Here is a 26,154-nt window from a genome sequence, read left to right as displayed (position 1 = left end):
GGATGAACCAAGAGGTTATGAAGGTTAGGTGGACGGCGGAAAGACACTCTTGGTGGCATGGGGAGGATTTCATGAAGGATGGATCTCATTTCGGGGCAGGATTTGAGGAAGTCCTATCCCTGCTGGAGAGCCACATTCATAGTCTGATCCAGTTCTAGGAAGTATCCTGTCACAAGTAGGGCACTTTTGGGGTTCTTCTGTAAGAGGTTTGGGGTTTGAGGGGATGAGGAAGTGGCACTGGTTATTTGCTTCTGTACCAGGTCGGGAGGGTAGTTGCAGGATGCAAAAGCTGTTTTCAGGTTGTTAGTGTAATGGTTCAGGGATTCAGGACTGGAGCAGATTCGTTTGCCACGAAGGCCTAGGCTGTAGGGAAGGGACTGTTTGATATGGAATGGGTGGCAGCTGTCAAAATGAAGGTACTGTTGCTTGTTGGTGGGTTTGATGTGGACGGGTGTGTGAAGCTGGCCATTGGACAGATGGAGGTCAACGTCAAGGAAAGTGGCATGGGATTTGGAGTAGGACCAGGTGAATCTGATGGAACCAAAGGAGTTGAGGTTGGAGAGGAAATTCTGGAGTTGTTCTTCACTGTGAGTCCAGATCATGAAGATGTCATCAATAAATCTGTACCAAACTTTGGGTTGGCAGCCTTGGGTAACCAAGAAGGCTTCATCTCAGCGACCCATAAATAGGTTGGCATACGAGGGGGCCGTCCTGGTACCCATGGCTGTTCCCTTTAATTGTTGGTACGTCTGGCCTTCAAAAGTGAAGTAGTTGTGGGTCAGGATGAAACTGGCTAAGGTGATAAGGAAAGAGGTTTTAGGTAGGGTGGCAGGTGATCGGCGTGAAAGGAAGTGCTCCACTGCAATGAGACCCTGGACGTGCGGTATATTTGTGTATAGGGTAGCGGAGGCTGTGTGGCGTGGACTGGGTGGTTTTTTTAGGTTAGAAGGCCTTGGGAAAGTGCGGGATGGGCTGCAATGTCAAAGAGTGCTTGGCAATTACAGGACGTGCTTGGATCAAGGAACAGTCGGAATTATAGTTGTAAATTGTTGTAGTTGCGCTGGAAAATTCCCTGAGCTTCAAGCGCTAATAGAAAGCACAGAAGATATCGTTATAGGTACGAAAAGCTGGCTAAAGCCTGAAATAAGTTCTGCAGAAATTTTTGCGAAGTCTCAGACGGTGTTCAGGAAAGATAGATCAGGCAGAATTGGTGGTGGAGTGTTTGTGTCTGTCAGTAGTGGTTTATCTTGTAGTGAAGTCGAAGTAGATACTCCGTGCGAATTGGTGTGGGTGGAGGTTATACTTAACAGCCGAATTAAGTTAATAATTGGCTCCTTCTACCGACCCCCAGACTCCGATGATACAGTTGCAGAACAGTTCAGAGAAAGTTTGAGTCTCGTAACAAATAAATACCCCACTCATACGGTTATAGTTGGTGGGGACTTCAAACTACCCTCGGTATGTTGGCAAAAATACTTGTTCAAAACGGGTGGTAGGCAGAAAACGTCTTCCGAGATTGTCCTAAATGCTTTCTCCGAAAATTATTTCGAGCAGTTAGTCCACGAACCGACGCGAATTGTAAATGGTTGCGAAAACACACTTGACCTCTTAGCCACAAACAATCCAGAGCTGATAGAGAGCATCATGACTGATACAGGGATTAGTGATCACAAGGTCATTGTAGCTAGGCTCAATACCATTTCTTCCAAATCCATCAGAAACAAACGCAAAATAATTTTATTTAAAAAAGCGGATAAAGTGCCACTAGAAGCCTTCCTAAAAGACAATTTCCATTCCTTCCGAACTGACTATGCGAATGTAGACGAGATGTGGCTCAAATTCAAAGATATAGTAGCAACAGCAATTGAGATATTCATACCTCATAAATTGGTAAGAGATGGAACGGATCCCCCGTGGTACACAAAAAAGGTCCGAACGCTGTTGCAGAGGCAACGGAAAAAGCATGCGAAGTTCAGAACAACGCGAAATCCCGAAGATGGGCTAAAATTTACAGACGCGCGAAATTTGGCACGTACTTCGATGCGAGATGCCTTTAATAGGTTCCACAACGAAACATTGTCTCGAAGTTTGGTAGAAAATCCGAAGAAATTCTGGTCGTATGTAAAGTACACAAGCGGCAAGACGCAGTCAATACCTTCGCTGCGCAGTGCCGATGGTACTGTTATCGACGACTGTGCCGCTAAAGCGGAGTTATTGAATGCAGTTTTCCGAAATTCCTTCACCAGGGAAGACGAATGGAATATTCCAGAATTTGAAACGTGAACATATGCTAGCATGAGTTTCTTAGAAGTAGATACCTTAGGGGTTGCGAAGCAACTCAAATCGCTTGATACGGGCAAGTCTTCAGGTCCAGATTGTATACCGATTAGGTTCCTTTCAGATTACTCCGATACTATAGCTCCCTACTTAGCACTCATATACAACCGCTCGCTCACCGATAGATCTGTACCTACAGATTGGAAAATTGCGCAGGTCGCACCAGTGTTCGAGAAGGGTAGTAGGAGTAATCCATTTAACTACAGACCTATATCATTGACGTCGGTTTGCAGTAGGGTTTTGGAGCATATACTGTATTCAAACATTATGAATCACCTCGAAGGGAACGATCTATTGACACGTAATCAGCATGGCTTCAGAAAACATCGCTCTTGTGCAACGCAGCTAGCTCTTTATTCGCACGAAGTAATGGCCGCTATCGACAGCTGATCTCAAGTTGATTCCGTATTTCTAGATTTCCAGAAAGCTTTTGACACCGTTCCTCACAAGCGACTTCTAATCAAGCTGCGGAGCTGTGGGGTATCGTCTCAGTTGTGTGACTGGATTCGTGATTTCCTGTCAGGAAGGTCGCAGTTTGTAGTAATAGACGGCAAATCATCGAGTAAAACTAAAGTGATATCAGGTGTTCCCCAGGGAAGCGTCCTGGGACCTCTACTGTTCCTGATCTATATAAATGACCTGGGTGACAATCTGAGCAGTTCTCTTAGACTGTTCGCAGATGATGCTGTAATTTACCGTCTAGTAAGGTCATCCGAAGACCAGTATCAGTTGCAAAGCGATTTAGAAAAGATTGCTGTATGGTGTGGCAGGTGGCAGCTGACGCTAAATAACGAAAAGTGTGAGATGATCCACATGAGTTCCAAAAGAAATCCGTTGGAATTCGATTACTCGATAAATAGTACAATTCTCAAGGCTGTCAATTCAACTAAGTACCTGGGTGTTAAAATTACGAACAACTTCAGTTGGAAGGACCACATAGATAATATTGTCGGGAAGGCGAGCCAAAGGTTGCGTTTCATTGGCAGGACACTTAGAAGATGCAACAAGTCCACTAAAGAGACAGCTTACACTACACTCATTCGTCCTCTGTTAGAATATTGCTGCGCGGTGTGGGATCCTTACCAGGTGGGATTGACGGAGGACATAGAAAGGGTGCAAAAAAGGGCAGCACGTTTTGTATTATCACGTAATAGGGGAGAGAGTGTGGCAGAGATGATACGCGAGTTGGGATGGAAGTCATTACAGCCAAGACGTTTTTCGTCGCGGCGAGACCTTTTTACGAAATTTCAGTCACCAACTTTCTCTTCCGAATGCGAAAATATTTTGTTGAGCCCAACCTACATAGGTAGGAATGATCATCAAAATAAAATAAGAGAAATCAGAGCTCGAACAGAAAGGTTTAGGTGTTCGTTTTTCCCGCTCGCTGTTCGGGAGTGGAATAGTAGAGAGATGGTATGATTGTGGTTCGATGAACCCTCTGCCAAGCACTTAAATGTGAATTGCAGAGTAGTCATGTAGATGTAGATGTAGGGAAGTGCCATCAAAGGTTACAAGGATAGTTTCCGGGGGTAGCAGACTGGGTAAGGATTCCAGGCATCCGAGAAAGTGGTTGGTGTCTTGGATGAAGGATGGGAGACTGCATGAAATGGGTTGAAGGTGTTGATGTACGTAGGCAGAGATACATTCTTTGGGGGGCTTGGTAACCAGCTACAATGGGGTGGCCGGGATGTTCGGGTTTGTGAATTTTAGAAAGTAGGTAGAAGGTAGGAGTGCGAGGTGTCGGTGGGGTCAGGAGTTTGATGGAGTCAGGTGAAAGGTTTTGTAAGTGGCCTAAGGTTCTGAGGATTCCTTGAAGCTCCACCTAGATATCAGGGATGGGATTACCTTGGCAAACTTTGTATGTAGAGTTGTCTGAAAGCTGACGCAGTCCGTCAGCCACATACTCCTGACGATCAAGTACCATGGTCGTGGAACCCTTGTCAGCTGGAAGAATGATGATGGATCGGTCAGCTTTCAGATCACGGATAGCCTGGGCTTCGGATGCGGTGATGTTGGGAGTAGGATTGAGGTTTTTCAAGAAAGATTGAGAGGCAAGGCTGGAAGTGAGAAATTCATGGAAGGTTTGGAGAGGGTGATTTTGAGGAAGAGGAGGTGGGTCCTGCTGTGATGCAGGACGGAACTGTTCCAGGTGGGGTTCAATTTGGATAGTGTCTTAGGGAGTTGGATCATTAGGAGTGGGATCAGGATTATTTTTCTTTGTGGCAAAGTGATATTTCCAGCAGAGGACGAGTGTAGGACAGTAAATCTTGGACAAGGGCAGTTTGGTTGAATCTGGGAGTGGGGCTGAAGGTGAGGCCTTTGGATAGGGCAGAGATTTCGGATTGGGAGAGAGGTTTGGAGGAAAGGTTAACTACTGAATTGGGGTGTTGTGGTTCCAGATTGTGTTGACTATAATTTTGAGGTGTTGGGGGGGTGGGGTGGGGGGGTGGAGCTGGAAGTGGGAGATTGAGTAGATGGGAGAGACTGGGTCTGTGTGCAATGAGAGGAGGTTGAGGTTTGTTGGAAAGGTTGTGGAGGGTGAGTGAGTTGCCTTTCCGGATGTGGGAAACCAGGAGATTGGATAGTTTTTTGAGGTGGAGGATGGCAGGATAGTTTTTTGAGGTGGAGGGTGGCATGCTGTTCTAATTTGCAGTAGACCTACAGGGGGATGCTATGAACAGCTGGTGTGGATGTGGGAGAGGAAAGATTTGATAGAGTTCTTTTAATTTTCTAAATTTAATTCCACAGCTTTGCTTTTGGAGCAAATATTTCCACAAACAGGTGTTATAAAAAGTAAAAAGGTATTTGAAATTTAAAACTATTGTAAAAAAATTGGAGAGTTATTTGAATAGCAGTAGCTTATTCATTATAGTGATTTTAATATTTTAGTGGTTTGTAATTGCAATTCTTCTCGTGTGTTTGTGAGTGTACTTTAAGACAGTTTAAAATGAACTGATGTATGTACTATAATTTTATGTGGTGTTCAGTGAATATGCAATATAAAGTGGCACACAAAAGTACTCTGTCCCTGTGTTTATATGGTACCACTGATTAATCACTGAATTTGTTATGCTTGGATAATAATTTGTTGACATTAACAAATTTGCCCCAACACTCTTTCGTGCATACCTGTACTTCAGTAGTTATAAACTCATACAGTAGACATAATTTTATATCAGTAATTACAACATAACTTATCATAATAGGATGATAAAAAATCGATGCACCATGCGGCAGCAGAACACACATAAAAATGGATTATAATGCGGCAAGGTTTTGGAGCTCCTTTCTTCAGGCAGAAGGGTTGAAGGCGAACATCCCATCCGGTAAGTCTCCCCTAACTCATGGTTCTAGGTATCTTTTCCAAAATCTGTCCCTTTTCCTAGACCTCTCCAGTCCTATTCTTTCACCCCTCGTCCTTTCCCTTCACCCTTTTGCCTGAAGAAAGAGTGACTGGCTCTGAAAGCTTGCCTAATTATAACTTTGTTTTATGTATGTGATCTGCCACCGCTCAGTGAGTAGATATTTTCTCTCTCCTGTTGTATTATATTGCCAAAAACTGACTGTTTTCCTTAACATAACTCATTAGATGAAAATGAAACAGTTTACTGCACCAGTCACTTGTTAACTACTTCATCAAATGTTTTCATGATTTGTATGATCATAAGATGGAAAATATGAAAACTGGACTGTGTTAGCAGTTGGTGAACAGCACAATTTTTGCAAGAACAAGCCAAATGACGAATAGTGTAATCTTGCGCCGATCAAATGTCCTTTTGGTTAAAAAAAAAAAAAAAGAAAAGAAAAACACCTTTGTATAGCAAAAACATGGATGATGGGGGTTCAGAAGCCGAGCGGTTCTGGGCACTGCAGTCTGGAACCGTGCGACTGCTACGGTTGCAAGTTCGAATCCTGCCTCGGGCATGGATCTGTGTGTTGTCCTTAGGTTAGTTAGGTTTAAGTAATTCTAAGTTCTAGGGGACTAATGACCTCAGATGTTAAGTCCCATAGTGCTCAGAGCCATTTGAACCATTTTTTGTGCAGGAATGTGGTGGGGACAAGATGGTGGGCTTCTAGGTGCAGCTTAGGGAGGGCTTTGCTGGGGGAAAGGGGAGGGGGGAGGAGTGATGGAGAGGGAATACACAGGTAACTCAGATGGCATGTGTGAGGGTGAAGTAAAGCAGAGGGCAGGGGGTGTGCAGGAACAAATGATACATTGGCAGGAAAGTTCCCACTGACACCATTCAGAGAGGCTTGTTAGTGGGAAGGATCCAGATGCTACAGGCTTTGAAGCAGCTGTTGAAGTCAAATACACTTTATTGCTTGTAATTCCAGGATTAATTATATGGGTAGGGAGTATGTGGGATGCAGGATGCTGCAGCTATGAGACTATGGGGATGCCTTGCTGTGTATTGTACACACATCAAAAAGTTTTCCATCACCTCGGTTCCCAGAACTCCTGAAGATAGATACTGGCTGTGGATATTGTATCACAGACACAATCCCTTTGACTGTTCAGAGATGTCACTAAACCCACCCAAAGATGTAAACAACCACACATGAGCAGCGTCTATTAGGCGGAGGGGGAGCGACAGCCGATGAGTTCGTCATTCTACCCGGAAGGAGTTACAAGGCTCGTGTTGTCTGTAGTTCAACCATGCCAAGATGGTCAATACTGCGGTTTGATTGTGTCCGCATGCATTGTTACATCGTGCCAGGAAGGGCTCTCAATAAGGGAAGTGTCTAGGCGTCTCGGAGTGAACCAAAGCGATGTTGTTTGGACATGTAGCAGATAACAAGAGAGACAGCAACTGTCTATAACATCCTCCTCCCTCAGGCCGCTTAAGGGTTACTACTGCAGTGGATGGACCGCTACCTACAGATTATGGCTCAGAGGAACCGTGACAGCAGCACCACCATGTTGAGTAATGCTTTTCGTGCAACCACAGGACATTGTGTCACGACTCAAACTGTGTGTCATCCGTTGCATGATGCACAACTTCACTCCTGACGTCCCTGGTGAGGTCCATCTTTGCTACAACGAGACCATGTAGCATGGTACAGATGAGCCAAACAACATGCCGAATTGACCCTCAGGATTGGCATCACGTTCTCTTCATGTATGAATGTCGCATATGTCTTCCACCAGACAATCGTCAGATGTGTTAGGAGGCAACCTGGTCAGGCTGAATGCATTACACACTGCCCAGTGAGTGCGGAAAGGTGGAGGTTCCCTGCTGTTTTGGGGTGGCATTATGTGGGGCCGGTGTACATGGTAGTCATGGAAGGCGCCGTAACAGCTGTACAATATGTGAATGCCATCCTCCAACCAATAGTGCAACAATATCGACAGCATATTGGTTAGGCATTCATCTTCATGGGCGACAATTTGCGTTCCCATCGTGCATGTCTTGTGAACGACTTCCTTCAGGATAACGACATTGCTCGACTAGAGCGGCCAGCATGTTTTCCAGACATGAACCCTGCCGAACATGCCTGAGTTAAATTGAAAAGGACTGTTTATGGACGACGTGACCCACCAGCCACTCTGAAGGATCTACGCTGAATCGCCGTTGAGTAGTGGGTCTATTTCTACCAACAGTGCCTTGATGAACTTGGGGATAGTATGCCACAACAAATACAGGCATGCATCAATGCAACAGGGTGTGCTACTGGATATTAGAGGTACTGGTGTGTTCAGCAATTTGGACCACCACCTCTGAAGGGCTCGCATTATGGCCGTACAACATGCAATGTGTTGTTTTCTTGAGCAATATAAAGGGTGGAAATGATGCTTATGTTGATCTCTCTTCCAATGTTCTGTACATGTTCTGGAACTCTGGGAACCGAGGTGATGTAAAACTTTTTTTGATGTGTGTATATTGGTGGGATGATTGCTACAGGGTGGCACGGAAGTCAGTGTGTCATAGGGTGTGTGCTAAGCGGGTGGAAAGTGTGTGCAGTTTGGGAGACAAAAAGGAAATAAAGGAGAGTAGAAAAAGAGAAATGCAAATATTAAGTAGTGTAATGGAATAGAGGGAAACAGTATTAGCTTGCGAATGAAAAGAGGAGAGCGAATGGGCAACATCCAATAATCAAAAACTGAGGTTAGAATAGCAGTATGAGTATTAAGATAGATTGCTAACCCCTGCATAGAGATGGTATTGAACAGCTATTGGGCATGTTTAATAGTAGACTCTCTAATTTTAGCTATCGCGCATGCACATGGTACTGTGTAAGGTAAACGAGGGTGATTTGATAAGTTGTTAAAAGAAAGCAAGAAAAAATGTTTGTTTTGTAAACAACTCACCTTACTCAGATAACATACGAGAATGCAGCCAGGTGACATCAACAGGAGCACTCCCTGCCATTTCCAAGGCAAAACAGCAGCAAGTAAGTGCTGTGCAAGGGAATTTAAAACTTGGGTTTTCAGAGACACTCTGGAAAGTAACACTCACACACTGTAATTACTAGAAGGGTGAGAGCATGACTCCATGCAGAATTGCAGCAGAAACACCACCTCCAGTTGCTTGCTAATTTAATTTTAATAGTTTCCTTAATAACACCATCCCAATTGCTGGAAGTATGGAACAATCTCTTTGGTGTTATATTCCATAGGATGGCTGTTGCCAAGATAATGTTCTGGAATGGCCAGTCTGCTTGGCTGTTGTAAGCATGTGTACCGCTTATGTTCAGTACACCGGTCCTCCACATTCCTGTTAATTAATCTGACCAGTATATAACATGCCGCAATTGTGAGGAATATGGTCGACACCTGCCTTACACAAAGAAAGATCACCTTCACGGAACCGAAGAGGATCCTGTTTGTACGCCGTGGTTGGAAAACACATTCACATCATACTTCCACAAGTTTATGGCCTCCTTACACTGGGAGCATTTCCAACAAGATTTGTCATACTCATTAACCTAAAAGTAAATGGATGGTGCAAAGTCTATCCTTTCAAATGAAAATGTTTAGTAACAGCCCGAAGCTCTGTTGCCTCCATTTTCAGTCGTAGACAACACACTGACCAATTCATATGGCTGTCAACAATGAACTGTATGCTGTACATTGTTGGAATTCTTTATTCGATCGTTGGAATAATCAAGCTTACCAACTACAAAACTGCAAAAAATGTTCCATTCTTTCATGGAAATTTAATGGACTTATCACGAGCCCTATTCCGTATCATTCATACCGATTGGTGTGATCGGTTAGCCTTGGTAGTGAAGTCATTTTGGTTCGTTAACTGCAGTTCCTATTGTGTAAGCTTCTGATATCTGTTACCGATTGGTCCGTCCATCGATTTTTGATTTTTCGGCAGCTCTATCAAGAGGTGGTTAGGTTTTGGTATGGCCACTTGTTTGGTTCGATGTGATTTGTTTAGAGATAGAATTTCTTATATAGTTTTGGATTTGGTGATTGTTTTACTGAAAAGTCATCAGGATGCATCTGAGTGGGAAGTGAGTTCATAATAGACTGTTTTCCTTTGTTAGAAATATGGTTTGTGTTGTTGTTACTGTGAAAGAACATCTTCAGTCAATATTCTCAAAAAATACTTGTCATTTTTACGTAATTAAGAGTTTAAAAATCATTAAATTTCAAGATGTCAGCTCTGCTTACATATATTAGAAGAGTGTTAGCTGAAATTACAAGTATTTTCTCTTGCAAATGATTTAGTTATTAATTATTGAAACGTGTTTACAAGTTTTAAGCATCGATGGAAAGGAATTTTGTGAAGCATGATTGTGGAAACCTTCAAAAATTTCATGCATTTATGGCTTACACGGGCATCATTCTGCAACGAAGTAAGCTTCCGTCCCTCTCCATTTAACTCATTAAAAATCGAGAACACTCTGCATAGTGGTTGTCATGGCCAAGTGGTTAAGGCAAGATAAAGGTTGTAGGTTCGCATCCTGCTGGGTATAAATTGTTTTTTCCATTTTGTGCATGTACCATATTCTGAGACTTCATTTGTGAAAGTTAAGTATCTTTTTTGGCAGTATTTGTTGTTATTGACATATAAGAGCATGCATTCTAAGTAATGAGTATCTTAAATTTTGTGACTTCTATTTTGTTTTAAAAATAAAAGATGAAATTTCTGTGCTTGAAACAACTGACAGTAACTTAAATAACTATGAATGAAACTAGCTGCAATCATCTTTATACTCTTGCTTGTCACAAGTATTTACCTGCGATCAGACAGAGGTGAAGGATTCCCACCATATTACTTTTAGATTATACCACTATATATGAAACATTTTGATTCATCAAACACAGGTTATAAACTTCGATGACCTTGTGTAGCTGCATTCGCCACTTGCTCTCGAAAAGGCTTTTTTAAAATCTTGTTTATAACAACCAAATCGTTGATGTATTACATTGGGGAGTAGGCTAATTGAACATTTTAACCACTTGGAGTGAGTGACAACCACATTCTGCACGTATTCTTATTCTAAAAAACAATTATTCAGGTGCTTTTAATACTATATTTATGCAGTGTGGCACTAGACACCATTCCCAACTCATTTTCTGAAACGTAAAATACAAAATAAGATGTCAGAGTGAATGCGAATAAAATGACACAATAAGGCATTTATGACAATTTACAGAACACACTCAAGTACCCTGTTGTTGTTAACTATGCATGGAAACACATGGTCAAGGAAATGAAACAGTAGTACGTACTCTAAACACCCTTTATACTATGAAGAATATAGCTTGCCTGTGTCAGCTGTTAGCCCCCTTGGGTTCATGGTACTGTGCCTGCTGCAATGTGCATGCATGGATCTGCGGCTGCTTGCTTTTGATTAGGGTGGCATGAGGAGAACCGACAACAGTGTGTCAGTTTATTAGAACTGGAATGCTTATGGAATAATGTGGCGAGGCTCTCCTTCGATAATCAGTCCACTCAGTTTGCTCACCTACTGAACTGATCAGCAGAGTGGCCAAAAGGTGCAGAATAGGGCCGTAGACCACCCTCGAATTTGTTTTGAAAATATTGACACCTGCTTGATGCTTTCAGCTTACAATGATGCTTGCTATTGTTTCATTTGTTGTGCCACTTCACTTCACATACTCATTTTTTTTTTTCGCAGGTTGCAAAGAATGTTGACAAATGGCTACATAAACTGCAGGCCTGCCGTGTTCTGAGACTGGGCTTGGGTGATGAGAATTCCAAAAGCCAGAAGTGGACAATGCAGGAAGACTTTCTGCACTGGTCACAAGTACTAATAAATAGGTTAGAGAAGTGGCAACTGGAATTTAAGACTGAGAGCAAAGGTTGTAATTGTGTGTCTGAAGACTGTGATCATGAGAAAGAAATGGTAAATTTTGTGCTGTATTCTTATTTCAAAAATAAATGTGTTAATTTCAACCTGCGATTGTGTTCTAGTGATCTTTGACATTGGTAAACACTAAGTGATCAAAAGTATCAGAAACCTACTAGTGCCCACCCTTCACCTTCATGAGTCTCGAACCCTGCTAGGGATACTTTCAGAGAGATGTCTGAATGTCTGTGGATGAGAGCCAAAACCAGAGGAGGTAGTGATGCTGAATGCTGGGGACAGGAGCGAAGTTATCCTTAAAACTCATCCCAAAGGTGTTCCATTGGGTTCAGGTTGAGAATTAGAGCAGACCAGTCCATTTCAGGAATGTTGTTATCCACAAACCATTGCTTGCCTCATTGGTGTTGCTTTATGACAGGGTGCTGATACGATCAGTCATCGTCACCAAAATGCTCCTCTGCTGCATGTAGTACACAATGCTGTAAAATGGGTTTATGTCCATCCACATTTGGCGTTACCATAAGCGCAATGAGGAGGCATTCCTAATCAAGAGAAAACACCATTATGCTGTAACAGCACCTTCTATGCACTTTATTGATACCCCTCAAATATGATGGCAGGTAATGTTCTCCAGGCATTCACCAAATCCAAACCTTTCCATTGGATTGCCACAGGGTATAGCACATTTCGTTCCAAACTGCAGTCACTCAATTCGACAACACAAGCACGGGAGACTTCACCTCTGGAAGAAGGTTCTGCATGCCAACCACATATCAGACATGATCTTTAAAACATGGCTTTCTCCTCTGGCGGGAGGATCCACAACTCTGTGAGGTTTGTGGTGTGCCACTTCCACGTCAACATATTTTTTGCGAGATGTATCCTATGTACTGGTATTAGAGAAGCCTTCAGTCTTGGAGATCTGCCCACCATCCTCACCAATTCTGATTCCAGCGTTAAAGAGTGGTGAAATGTTGTGAACAGTCAGTCTTCCTACCTAAATTGGTGGGGAAGGGAGGCAGACTTTAATGCATTGTAAACTGCTCCGAATGTGGGGACAGCCTTCATCCCCACCCATGAGACGGGCATGCTGACTTTTCGTCAGGGTGCTGATGGCCATGATGTTGAGTGCCCCTCACCTGAAATAATCATGATCATAACCATCATCACCAGTTCTTTCCAGTCAACCATTTTGTGGTGGTGTTGCTCTTTCCACCACATCTAGCATCATTTAACACCGAGTACAGAAATTTGTGGTTTATAAATAGTTGCTCAACTATTGTATTCCACTCCTTTTCACTCTCTTTGCACAGTCATTCTGTTGGCTGGACCGGAATTCAACAGTGATTCCTTCTGCTGATTTCATGAGGGTTTTATTTTTTACCACCACTCTCCACAATGCTCTTCAGTTCCTCTCCACCAGTACACCAGATGTCCGCCCCCCTGTAGTTGAGTGGTCAGCACGACAGACTGTCAATCATAAGAGCTCCGGGTTTGATTCCCGGCTGGGTCGGAGATTTTCTCTGCTCAGGGACTAGGTGTTGTGTTGTCCTGATCATCATCATTTCATCCTCATCGACACGCAAGTCGCCGAAGTGGCGTCAAATCGAAAGACTTGCACCAGGATAGCAGTCTACCCGACGGGAGACCCTCGTCACTACTATGTCATGTAGTACACCATGTCTGCATGGTTTAACTGTCGTTGTTCTCTCAGAATTCCACTTCACAACATCATCAACAGTCAGCTTCGTGGATTTAGAAGGGTTTAAACGTTTCTGGTGGCTTTATTACTTCTGTGACATCCAATGACTAGTGTTTTAGAAGTCATTGAGCTCTCCTGACCAACCCGTTCTGGTGTTACAGCTTGGCTACTGACAACATGATACTCTCCATCTCCATTTATAGTGGCACATCCTCCTCGCGTGAAATTTAGTGGTAAGTTCCTCACTATACGGGGTATCCAGATACTTTTGATCAGATAGTATACATTCTAAACCAGATGACACACTAAAAACACAGTATCCTGCTGCTCTCCTAAATAATTGAACATATCTTGTTAAGCTTGTCATTGTTTTCTTAAATTACTGGTTATGTATTATCAAATGTTCATTCAGGAAATTTGAGACACCTTTCCATGTGTTTTGCATGCTAAGGCAGTATTTATAAGCATTGTAAGCACTGTATCAAATATGTAAAAGGTATTGCTTATGCAGTTGATAATGACTTTTCAGTAACTTTTTTCGGTAATAAGTGGTGTATTTTGATGTTTAGCGTTTTATACGTAAGTGTGCACGCGCACAATGCGCGCAGTTAAAGCAGCGTACAGGCAACATTAGCTACCTATGGTCATACGTGATGTGCTTTGGTCTTCAGTTCAGACCATGGCCAAGATAGTTTATTTGTAGCTTTAGTAACACCCACCATCTGCAATGTGTTCGGGATGAAGAATTTTTGAGATTTATTTGTGGCAAGCGACAAGTGACACAGTGGCATGGATGCAGTCTTCAAAGCAAATGTGCAGATAAGCAATTAGGAGAAACTACTTGCACTGTATTGGAAACAAACTTGCTTGTGCCATGGAATGATCTCAAGCCGTATTTCCTTTTGGTGTAATTCTTGCCTGAAAGAAATGCACGGGGCTTAAAATAGATGTGGTTTATTACCTCAAAAATTACTCAGTGTGTATTTTACATAATAGAAGAATAGTGGAATGGACTGACAAATGGAAAGACCTATTATACCAATTCTGGCAAACTGGTGATTGTTGCTGAACGATAAAGATGACAGTTATATTTAGACATTTACTGTTTTTTGAGTAACACAGTGACAGTTTTGTTTTTCATACCTTTAACAAGTACAAGTAAAAGTGAAGTATGTATTTACCATCTGACCAACAAACAAGCTAATGCAGAGCTCGGAGTGAAACTTACCAGAAACACACTGTCATAAGTACTCAAAGTACCTTAGTGTCACCCTTGACTGCACCCTTTCATATGGAAAACATCTTGAAAATACTGCTGCCAACACTCGTAACAATATTATTAAAAAATTGTGTGGAATGACATGGGGAGCTTCAGCACATACATTGTGCATGTCATCCATTGCACTGGTCTTCTCAGCAGCCGAGTATTGTGCCCCGGTGTGGCTAAACAGCTGCCACACTAACTTGATTGACGTACAGTTGAACCACACAATGCAATTGATAAACAGGGCAATCTGACGAACATCAATTTATTGGCTTCCTCTGATGGGTAACATCCATCCACCTGCTATCCGCAGAAGCAAGGCCTTGCTTAGGGAATACTGTAACATACAGGAAAACCTGGAATTACCCGTACAGGAAGACAGCACAATTTTACGATGAAATAGACTCCATTCAAGAAACCCACCATTATGGCAAGCAACATAACTAGATACCAGTAATAATGGTTTGAGAGACCTGTGGAACCAAAGCTGTCAACTTATTGAAAATCCTGAAGAGGCAAGTGGTTCCGAAAGTATAATTGCGATACTGCTGGCACAGAGCTCAACAGGAAACTGTGGGTCAAACTGAATAGAGCTCACACCGGGCATGGACTATGAGCAAACTCTCTTTACAAATGAGATGCTACAGAGCCTCCGGTTTGTACTGTGAGGCTCTGAAATAGACGATTAAGCACATTAAAGATGAATACCACATGCGTTCCTACCAGGGGAGCTGGAGCACCTCATGGAAGCTGATAATATGGTTCTTATGTGGATTAGGAACCTAGATATTGACATTTAGTTAGTTGTATATGTAGTTTTGAATTTTCAAATTCCTGTTATATACTGTATTACTAATGGAATATGCCTGTAATTTGAAATTGCATGTGAGCCATACAATAAACATATAACATCAAGTAGAATTATAGGCTCATCTAACCCACTGCATGATGGCGTAATTAAAATTAGCAACTCTTTATGTAATTGTGTGTAAATCCATGTTCAACTTCTCCGTATGGCAGTGCCTTTGTGGATTGGGGCTAAGAAATGAAAGAGGGAGCCGCCTGGTAGAATTTTGCACAGAGCACAACTTAATCATAGCTAACACTTGGTTCAAGAATCATGAAAGAAGGTTGTATACATGGAAGAACCCTGGAGATACTGACAGGTTTCAGATAAATTATATAATGGTAAGACAGAGATTTAGGAACCAGGTTTTAAATTGTAAGACATTTCCAGGGGCAGATGGGGATTCTGACCACAATCTATTGGTTATGACCTGTAGATTAAAATTGAAGAAACTGCAAAAAGGTGGGAATTTAAGGACATGGGATCTGGATAAACTGACTAAACCAGAGGCTGTACAGTGTTTCAGGGGGAGCATAAGGGAACAGTTGACAGGAATGGGGGAAAGAAATACAGTAGAAGAAGAATGGGTAGCTATGAGGGATGAAGTAGTGAAGGCAGCAGGGGATCAAGTAGGTAAAAAGACGAGGGCTAGTAGAAATCCTTGGGTGACAGAAGAAATACTGAATTCAATTGATGAAAGGAGTAAATACAAAAATGCAGTAAATGAAGCAGGCAAAAAGGAATACAAACGTCTCAAAAATGAGATCGACAGAAAGTGCAAAATGGCTAAGCAGGCATGCCTAGAGGACAAATGTAAGGCTGTAGTCTTATCTCACTAGGAGTAAGATAGATACTGCCTACAGGAAAATTAAACAGACTTTTGGAGAAAAGAGAACCACTTGTATAAACATAAAGAGCTCAGACGGAAACCCAGTTCTAAGCAAAGAAGGGAAAGCAGAAAGGTGGAAGGAGTATATAGAGGGCCTATACAAGGGCGATGTACTTGAGGACAATATTATGGAAATGGAAGAGGATGTGGATGAAGATGAAATGGGAGATACGATACTGCGTGAAGAGTTTGACAGAGCACTGAAAGACCTGAGTCGAAACAAGGCCCCGGGAGTAGACAATATTCCATTAGAACTACTGACAGCCTTGGGAGAGCCAGTCCAGACGAAACTCTACCATCTGGTGAGCAAGATGTATGAAACAAGTGAAATACCCTCAGACTTCAAGAAGAATATAATTATAGCGATCCTAAAGAAAGCAGGTGTTGACAAATGTGTAAATTACCGAACCATCAGTTTAATAAGTCACGGCTGCAAAATACTAAGGTGAATTCTTTACAGACAAATGAAAAAACTAATAGAAGCCGACCTCAGGGAAGATCAATTTGGATTCCGTAGAAATGTTGGAACGCGTGAGGCAATATTGACCCTACAACTTACGTTAGAAGCTAGATTAAGAAAAGGCAAACCTACGTTTCTAGCATTTGTAGACTTGGAGAAAGCATTTGACAATGTTGACTGGAATACTCTCAAATTCTGAAGGCGGCAGGGGTAAAATACAGGGAGCGAAAGGCTATTTACAATTTGTACAGAAACCAAATGGCAGTTATAAGAATCGAGGGGCATGAAAGGGAAGCAGTGGTTGGGAAGGAAGTGAGACAGGGTTGTAGCCTCTCCCCGATGTTATTCAATCTGTATGTTGAGCAAGCAGTAAAGGAAACAAAAGAAAAATTCGGAGTAGGTATTAAAATTCATGGAGAAGAAGTAAGAACTTTGAGGTTTGCCGATGACATTGTAATTCTGTCAGAGACAGCAAAGGACCTGGAAGAGCAGTTGAACGGAATGGACAGCGTCTTGAAAGGAGGATATAAGATTAACATCAACAAAAGTAAAACGAGGATAATTGAATGTAGTCAAATTAAATCGGGTGATGCCGAGAGAATTAGATTAGGAAATGAGACACTTAAAGTAGTAAAGGAGTTTTGCTATTTAGGAAGTAAAGTAACTGATGATGGTCGAAGTAGAGAAGATATAAAATGTAGACTGGCAATGGCAAGGAAAGCGTTTCTGAAGAAGAGAAATTTGTTAACATCGAATATAGATTTATGTATCAGGAAGTCGTTTCTGAAAGTATTTGTTTGGAGTGTAGCCATGTATGGAAGTGAAACATGGACGATAAATAGTTTGTACAAGAAGAGAATGGAAGCATTTGAAATGTGGTGCTACAGAAGAATGCTGAAGATTAGATGGGTATATCACATAAGTAATGAGGAAGTATTGAATAGGATTGGGGAGAAGAGAAGTTTGTGGCACAACTTGACTAGAAGAAGGGATTGGTTGGTAGTACATGTGTTGAGGCATCAAGGGATCACCAATTTAGTGTTGGAGGGCAGTGTGGAGGGTAAAAATGGTAGAGGGAAACAAAGAGATGAATACACCAAGCAGATTCAGAAGGATGTAGGTTGCAGTAGGTACTGGGAGATGAAGAAGCTTGCACAGGATAGTGGCATGGAGAGCTGCATCAAACCAGTCTCAGGACTGAAGACCACAACTACAATAACAACAGAATTGTCAATTGCATCAAAAGTTGCTGTCATCATCATTGTCGTTGTCTTCGGTCCCAAGACTAGTTAATGCAGCTTTCAATGCTAGTCTATCCTTTGCAAGCCTTTTCATCTCCGAATAACTGCTGCAGCATACATCCATATGAACTTCCTTATTTTATTCATCTCTTAGTCTCCCTCTACAAGTTTTATCCCCTATTCTTCCCTCTATTAACAAACAGATGATAATTTGATGAGTCGGGATATGTGCTGTCAAGTAATCCCTTCTTTTAGTCAAGTGGTGCCATACATTTCTGGTTTCCCCAGTTCAGTTTAGCACAAACTCATTAGCTACTCGACCTACCCATCTGATCTTCAGCATACTTCTGTAGCTCCACATTTGGTGAACTTCTATTCTCTTCTTGTCTAGATTGCTTATCTACATTTAACTACTGTACAAGGGTACGCTCCAGACAAATCCATTCAGAAAAGACTTTCTAGAATTTTAATTTTGTATTTGATGTAGCAAATTTCCCTTTTTCTGAAATGCTGTACTTCGATGATCGTCAATTATTTTGCTGGCCACATTAATAAAACTCGTCTGTACCATCTCATTTCCCAATCTGATTCCCTTAGCATCACCAGTTTAATTCAACCACATTCCATTACCCTTGTTTTGCTTTTGCTGATTTTCTTGTTTCCTTGAAAAGACACTGTCCATTCTGTTAAACTTAACAATGTCATTGGAAAACTACAGAGATTTTATTTCTCCTTGCTGAACTTCTATTCCTTCTCCAAATTTTTCTTTTCCTTTCTGCTTGCTGACTGTACTGATCGAATAATGTCGGGAATGAGCTACAACCCTGTCTTACTCGAGAATCAAAGTGCATAAAAGGGAAGCAGGGGTTTTCAACCATAGCTTGCCTTTCATGCACTTTGATTCATACAACTCTAGTATGGTTTCTCTAAAAGTTTATCCCTTTATTTTACCCCTGCTAGAGCTCAAACAAGATGACTTGGCCTCTGCACGGAAAGGCATTCTTGTTCTCGGTGAGTCCATCCCTCTGTTTTGAAGAGGCGGCTGCCTGTCCCTCCAACTTATTGTTGTCACTGAGCTTTGTCCATTATGAACAAAACATTCTCCACCTGGATTGGCTGCTCTGAGGGAAGGAGGGCATAGCAGGTGTTTTTCAACTGTTCTCAAACAATTTTAAAGAAACTATCCGGGGGGGGGGGGGGGGGGGGGGGGGAGAGATTCTCACACACCTCATAGCCTCATTCATCAAGTTCCTAATGAAATGTCTATCATTTTGCTAAAGGCCATAGCAAGAAATTGAATGGTTTGTAAGGAAAAGTAGGTGCTGCTATGAATTAGTGTTTGACTCATGTTAGATCATATATTGCTGCTGTCAAAATGGTGCTAACATGTTGAATTTTTCTTTAACCCTGAGATGAGATCTATATCTATCACAAATCGTGAGATAGTGGATTGGATGTAGTGCCTTTACCTCCGATCATGTGCGCCAGTGATATGTTGGAGGAAAAATATTCATAATATCCATCATATCTCATAAACTTTTTGAGATAACAAAACAAAATTTTGGTAACTGATAGCATGAAAAGCAGAGTGTATTTTCCCAAATAGCTAACTTGCAAAAGTTTCTTATCTACTGCGATATACGAGTGACTACATATTTTTGCAATGAAATAGTGTTATTATTTTAAGGCCAATTGATGGCTGGTGAAGTGAGAATTGGTATAGATTTGTAATAATGTAAGTTAAGGATCACACTTTTATTTTCCTACAGAGGAAGAGTCTTACTTGTGTGCAATTGTTAGAGTAATAATAGGTAATAGAAGGTTTTACCTGTAGAACTACACGTCCCCTGTCTAGCTGTCCTGCAAGGGAGCCCCTATCACTGCAGTTACGCCCCCCCCTCCCCCCCAAAATCACATCACACCTTCTCCGGGATAATATTCACGCCAATCAGCATCTGGTTTCATTGGGACTGGAATTAGTACTTTCCTTTTGAAGTGTGAGGTTATTTTGCCTGTCTCGTGCATCTTGCTCACAAGGTGGCATAGTTTGGTAATGGATAACTCTACTTCTTGTTTACTGTCTATAACTGTTGCCTTCAAGTTAATTTCCCTTCTACAGTCTCTCGAAATAGTCCTTCCACCTGTGTTCCCTTCTTTGCTTATTACTAATTTTCCATTTGAGCTCTTCACATTGACACAACTGCTTATCTTTCCTCCCGAGGTCTCTCTAATTTTCCTATGGCTGTATCTACCTTTTCCCTAGCTATACATTTGTCTATAGTTTTACATTTCTCCTCTAGCCACTGCTTAGTCATTTTACACTTCCTGTAAATCTCATTTATTAGATTTCTGTAACCCGTTTACCTGCTTCATTTGCTGCATTTCATATTTTCTCATTTTGTCAACCAAATTCAGTATCTCGTGTGATACCCAAGAATTTTTACTAGGCCTTGCTTGTTACTTATTTGATCCTTTGCTGCCTTCGCCATTTCAGCTCTCAAAGCTACCCATCCATCTTCTGCTGTATTCCTTTCACTTGTTAAATTAATTACTGTTGAATACTCTTTGAAAATCTAAACACCCTTTGGTTCTTTCAATTTATCAATGTCCCACGTCCTTAATTGCCCACTGTTTTGCAATGTCTTCAGTTTTAATTTTCAGAACATAACAAATAAATTATGATAAGAGTCCACATCTTACCCTGAAAATGTCTTACAGTTTAAAATATGGTTTCGAAATCTTTCATACAATTATATAATTAGAGACCTTCCAGTGTCTCCTGGTTACTTCCACGCATACAACCTTTTTCATTTTTTCCCACAGTCCATATTTTCCCACTGCTTTTAATTAATTTGATTTTCCTACTATCAAATTTCAGTTCTCCATCACAATTAAGTTGTCCTGTACCTTAACGATCTGAGTAATTTCTTTTATTTCAGCATACATTCAGTCAATCTCATCATCTATGAAGCTAGTTGGCATGTAAACTTTACTTGGGTGGTGGGTTTTGTCTTGAACCTGTCTGATTATGAAAATGCGTTCACTGTACTATTCATAGTAGCTTGTTTGCATTCATATTATTAGATTTTCTCTTGCATTACCCCTGTTTGATTGTGTATTTATATCCCTGTACTCACCTTTTCTGAAGTCTTGTCCGTCATGCCACTGAACTTCACAAATTACCATTGTATGTGATTTAAACCTATCCATTTCCCTTTTTAAACTTTCTAATCTACCTACCGAATTAAATTTTATTTTTCTTAATGACAACCTCCTCCAGAGATCTGAATGAGGGTACTATTTTACCTAGGGAGTATATTACCCAAGATGATGCCATCATTATTTAACCACACATTAGTGCTGCATGCCTCCAGGAAAAATATTGGCTGTAGTTTCTCCTTGCCACCAGTTGTTCACAATGCCAGCACAAGGGCATGTTGGAAAATATTACAAGGCCAGGTCAGTCAATCATCCAAACTAGTGACCCTGCAACTACTGAAAAGGCTGCTTCCCCTCTTCAGGAACCACATGTTTATGCAGTCTGCTCATATACAATTCTCCATTGCAGTTGCACTAATGGTGCGCATCTACCTATACTATTGCGGCACAAAAATCATCCCTCCTCGCAAGGTCCATGGCCATTAACAATAATATCAGGAGGATAGATTGCTACTAACTCTAAAGAGGACACATTGAGTTGCACACAGGTACATCATGACAAGACTTACACACTGGGCTTCTGGTCAAAACCTTATTCTGAAAGGAAAATAAGAAACGTGCACATTTACACAGTCATTCCCCACCTGTACTGCCTTTCGACACTGGGCATGGCAGCCTTGGCTTGCAGCCATCTAGTCCCTGCACGCTCCTCCAGACAGTGCTCTTCTCATCCACACCCGTACCCTGCTATCCCACCTACTTCCCTACCCTACTCCGGATTGCTCCTTTCATTAAATGCGACAGTAGCTGTCTGGTGATAGTGGCTGGAGCTAGCAGTCTAGGTGTGCTTTTTCCTTTCATTTCGGAAGAAGGCTTTAGCCAGAAGCTTTCTTTGTTGTGCCTGTCTGCAACTCAGTGTGTCACTTTACAGTGAGTAGCAATCTATCCTTTTCATATTATTATTGATATTCAACTTGGACTTTCATTGCTTGAATAAGGTAGTAGAGACAGTGGTCATGTGTGTGAGAATTGCACTTGTGTGTCTCCTCTATTTCAGGTGAAGGCCTTTTGGTCAAAAGCTTAAATGTATAGCATCCTTTTTGTTTTGCCAGTTTGTTACTCAGTCTCCTCTACATGACTAGTAGTAATCCTACCCTTTTTGTAATGCAATATGAATTTAACAGGTGTTATTTTCAACCAGTTTTGAATGTGTCACATAAGCCAATGTTTTTATGCCATTCAGTCAGATCAACATGAACGTCTTCGGTGGCGTGCGCAACATCGTCTGTATTCAACCTCTATCCACACTCAGGGTAACATATCCACACTAACTGTGGCAATGGCAACAATGATTTATTTCTTTAAATCATGCCAACATTGTGTTTGTTTTAGCTTACCACACACATGGAATGTTGCTTCACCAGAATTTGATAGGTTGCTTAGAAAATTTCCCTACTCCTCTGGAGGTGAAGAACATAGCGACTTGTATACGTTATGGCTTGTCATCTGGTTTCATTATGTGCAACCATTGCAGTTCGTAAAGATAATCAGTAAATGTTTCTGAAGGACCTGGTTAACTGTCGCCCTGGGGATTTGCGGCTCCTGCCACGTCTCAGAACAGACATCTGCAATAAATGTTGAAAAGTCAACCATATCCATTCTGTGTTAGCTTTATTAGGTCTAGGTCATCCAGTATGATGATTCACATCATTGCATGTCGGCATATATTTTCTGTGCCACTGGCATATCGAAGACCACAAAGGTGGCTGCTTGCTGTACTGTGTTTGGAAGTTTCTTTGAACTTCTGTGTCAGATTTGGTCTGAATAAACCATTCCACATTCTTATCCCCTTTGTGAACCATTACCACTATTCTACACTTGAGACAACCTGGAACACATACAAATAAAACTTTGTGTTTGTCTGTCACATAAGCCAAACATGATGTGAATATCTTAAATAGTTTGGATGCTATAACACACTGAAGTTGTAATGTACCTTCTGAGGCATCCCGTACTTGAACAGTGAAAAGTCCAGGTTGGAATGACAATGAGATTGGCCACAGTGGCTGGAGACAATGGTCTTTGTATGTAAGCTTAAATGTCTGGCAGTTTTTTCGTTGTGCCTGTCTGTGATTCTCCACTCTAGAAGGCTTAATATACCTATATAACAGTTGTCAACAAAAAAAGGCAATATTTGCCATGTAGCAGAGATGCTGAGTTGCAGATAGCCACAACAAAAAGACTGTCACAAATAAAGCTTTTGACCAGTAAGGCCTTCGTGGAAAAAAAAAAAAAATCCCCCGCACATGCACGTGCAGCAAATGCAGCTTGCCAACACGACATGACTGCAGTCTCAGGCAACTGAGGCCACGTGACGAGCAGCAACACCATATGGCACAGGCTGTGAACTGTGAAGCAATCATTGAAATGAAGGATGTCAGTTTGGCAGTGTGCTCAGCAACAGGGTAGTCCATTTGTATCTTGGCCACAGTTTGTCAGTGGCCATTCATGCAGACAGACAGCTTGTTGGTTGTCATGTCCACATAGAATGCAGCACAGTGGTTGCAGCTTAGCTTGTAGATCACATGACTGGTTTCACAGGTAGTCCTGCCTTTGATGGGATAGGTGATGTTTGTGACTGGACTAGAGTAGGTGGTGGTGGGAGGATGTATGGGACCGAGTAGGTGGTGGTGGGAGGATGTATCTTGCATCTAGGTCTATTACAGGGGTATGAGGCATGAGGTAAGGAATTGGGAGGTTGTATAGGGATGCACAAGTATATTGTGTAGGTTCGGTGGACGGCGGAATACAACTGTGGGAGGGGTGGGAAGGATAGTGGGCAGGACATTCCTCATTTCAGGGCACAATGAGAGGTAGTCGAAACTGTGGCGGAAAGTGTAATTTGTTGCTGCAGTCCTGGGTGGTACTGAGTTAAGAGGAGAATGCTCTTCTGTGGCCAGACTGTGGGACTTTGGGAGGTGGAGGGAGACTGGAAAGGTAATGCATGGGAGATTTGTTTGTGTGCAAGGTTGGGAGGATAATTACCGTCTGTGAAGGCTTCAGTGAGAGACTGTATATTTTGAGAGGGGCCACTAGTCACTGCAGATGTGATGACCACAGGTGGCTAGGCTGTATGGAAGGGGCTTCTTGGTGTGGAACGGGTGGCATCTGTTGAAGTGGAGATATTGCTCGTGGTTAGTAGGTTTGATATGGACGAAGGTACTGATTTAGCCATCTTTGAGGTGGAGGAAAACGTCTAGAAAGGTGGTTTGTTAGATTCAGTAGGACCAGGTGAAGCAAATGTGGGAGAAGTTGTTGAGGCTCTGGAGGAATGTGGATAGGGTGTCCTCACCCTCGGTCCAGAATGCAACGATGTCACATCACTGAATGTGAACCAGGTGAGGGTGTCAGATTCTCTGCTACCCCCCCCCCCCCCCTCTCTGCCACAGCCTCCTCCTTGCCCCCATCCAGTCACCACTCCCATCATGCCACTGGTGCTGCTGCTCACATTGTGGCTTCAGTTGCCTGATACTGCATACATGTAGGCATTACTGCCTAAAAGTTTTATTTGTGAAAATCATCTTCTTGTGCCTATCTGTGACTCAGCATCTCCAATCTCCGCTGTATGATGAGTATCAATTTTCCGTTTCATAATATTATTTTGTTTTATTTTTGGTATGTTTATATTATTAATATTACTTCAGATCTTGTTTAAATGCATTTATTATTTTCTCCAATCATAGGAGTCGTCATGTGACTCGGAGGGCAGTGATGAATCATCAGATGAGAAAGAAGATTCTGACACAAGTGTTGTGGATTTGGAGGAACTTGGTCCCATCATAAGCAACCAGAAATCCGGAGATGTTATAAATAAAATTCATGCAGTTGATGAACAAGCTGAGATGATAACACCTCTACTTCGATCTTCTTTGATGAAGCAAGGATATAGGTTAATAGGCACTCATTCAGGTGTTAAGTTGTGTCGATGGACTAAGGTGATTATTAAGTGTTTATAAATTTTCACAAACCTCTATATCATCAGGCCTTTTCATTTTAATGTGTGTGTTTAAATATTTTTTTAATATCTAGATCTAAAACTAGAGAAATATTTGAAGGAGCTAACAGGCACAACTGCTATTAGGGTCTGCACTAGAATGTAAGGCAAAATTATGTATCACATTTGATTAAGATCTGTTACTTAATGAAGCAGATATTTTAGGACCTACTTGACTATTGTCAGTACATAGTCGGGTAAACTACCATGTTGCAACCATCGAGTTTTTGAAGTTTGGCACTAGACTTTTTGCTGTGTATAACGTAGATAAGGTTTTGGTGAAGGAATGGGATAGTTTGTATCATGTGTAAATATTTAAAAATGACCATAAATGGATATAGATATACATTTAAATGGTACAACTAGTGGGATAGTCAATAACATCATGATGTAGCATTTGGAGAACAGATTAATGATTAACTGCAAGAAAACACAGTGAATAAAGTTTCGGACATGGAACTCTCGTAAAAAGAAAGAAAACCCTTTATCGCCCCAAAGTGGTGTCAATAAGTGAAGTTAACCTTTTAAAATTATTAGACTAAAGGTATATCTATAGCTTTATTGGAACTATCACTTAAAAATCTTGCGCTGAAACTGAATTCTGCTATCATACTACAAGAATGTCCACAGAATTAAGAAGGCTTATTTACTTTACTTACTTTTCTATATTATCTTACGTGGTGGTATATTTTGGGGCAATTCTGTGCACTCACAAAGAATATTCTTAGTCCAGAAAGGGCAGTCAAACTGATCTGCAGTGTGCATTCGCAAAATACACGTAGCCCATTGGTTAGCTGTTTCAGAATTCTTACTGTGCCATTCCTGTACATGTATTCCATCATGGGATCTTTCTTTGACAGCTGACTCATTCAGAAGAAAATACAACATTCATTCTGTGTACATGTGATGGAAA

General features: G+C 41.6%; 1 protein-coding gene across 1 annotated transcript in view; it reads left to right on the top strand.

Moving 5' to 3' along the window:
• LOC126350217 (S-adenosyl-L-methionine-dependent tRNA 4-demethylwyosine synthase TYW1-like) overlaps positions 1-26,154 on the top strand; it is a 102,565-nt gene that overhangs the window by 34,696 nt on the left and 41,715 nt on the right. Inside the window, exons 5-6 of the mRNA XM_050002498.1 lie at positions 11,437-11,664; positions 24,931-25,182. Of these exons, the coding sequence (XP_049858455.1) occupies positions 11,437-11,664; positions 24,931-25,182 (480 nt within the window). The remainder of the gene's footprint in view (positions 1-11,436; positions 11,665-24,930; positions 25,183-26,154) is intronic.

The sequence above is a fragment of the Schistocerca gregaria genome, chromosome 1 (assembly GCF_023897955.1).
Source record: "Schistocerca gregaria isolate iqSchGreg1 chromosome 1, iqSchGreg1.2, whole genome shotgun sequence".
Taxonomy (NCBI): Eukaryota; Metazoa; Arthropoda; class Insecta; order Orthoptera; family Acrididae; genus Schistocerca; species Schistocerca gregaria.
This window is presented reverse-complemented; position numbering and strand designations above follow the sequence as displayed.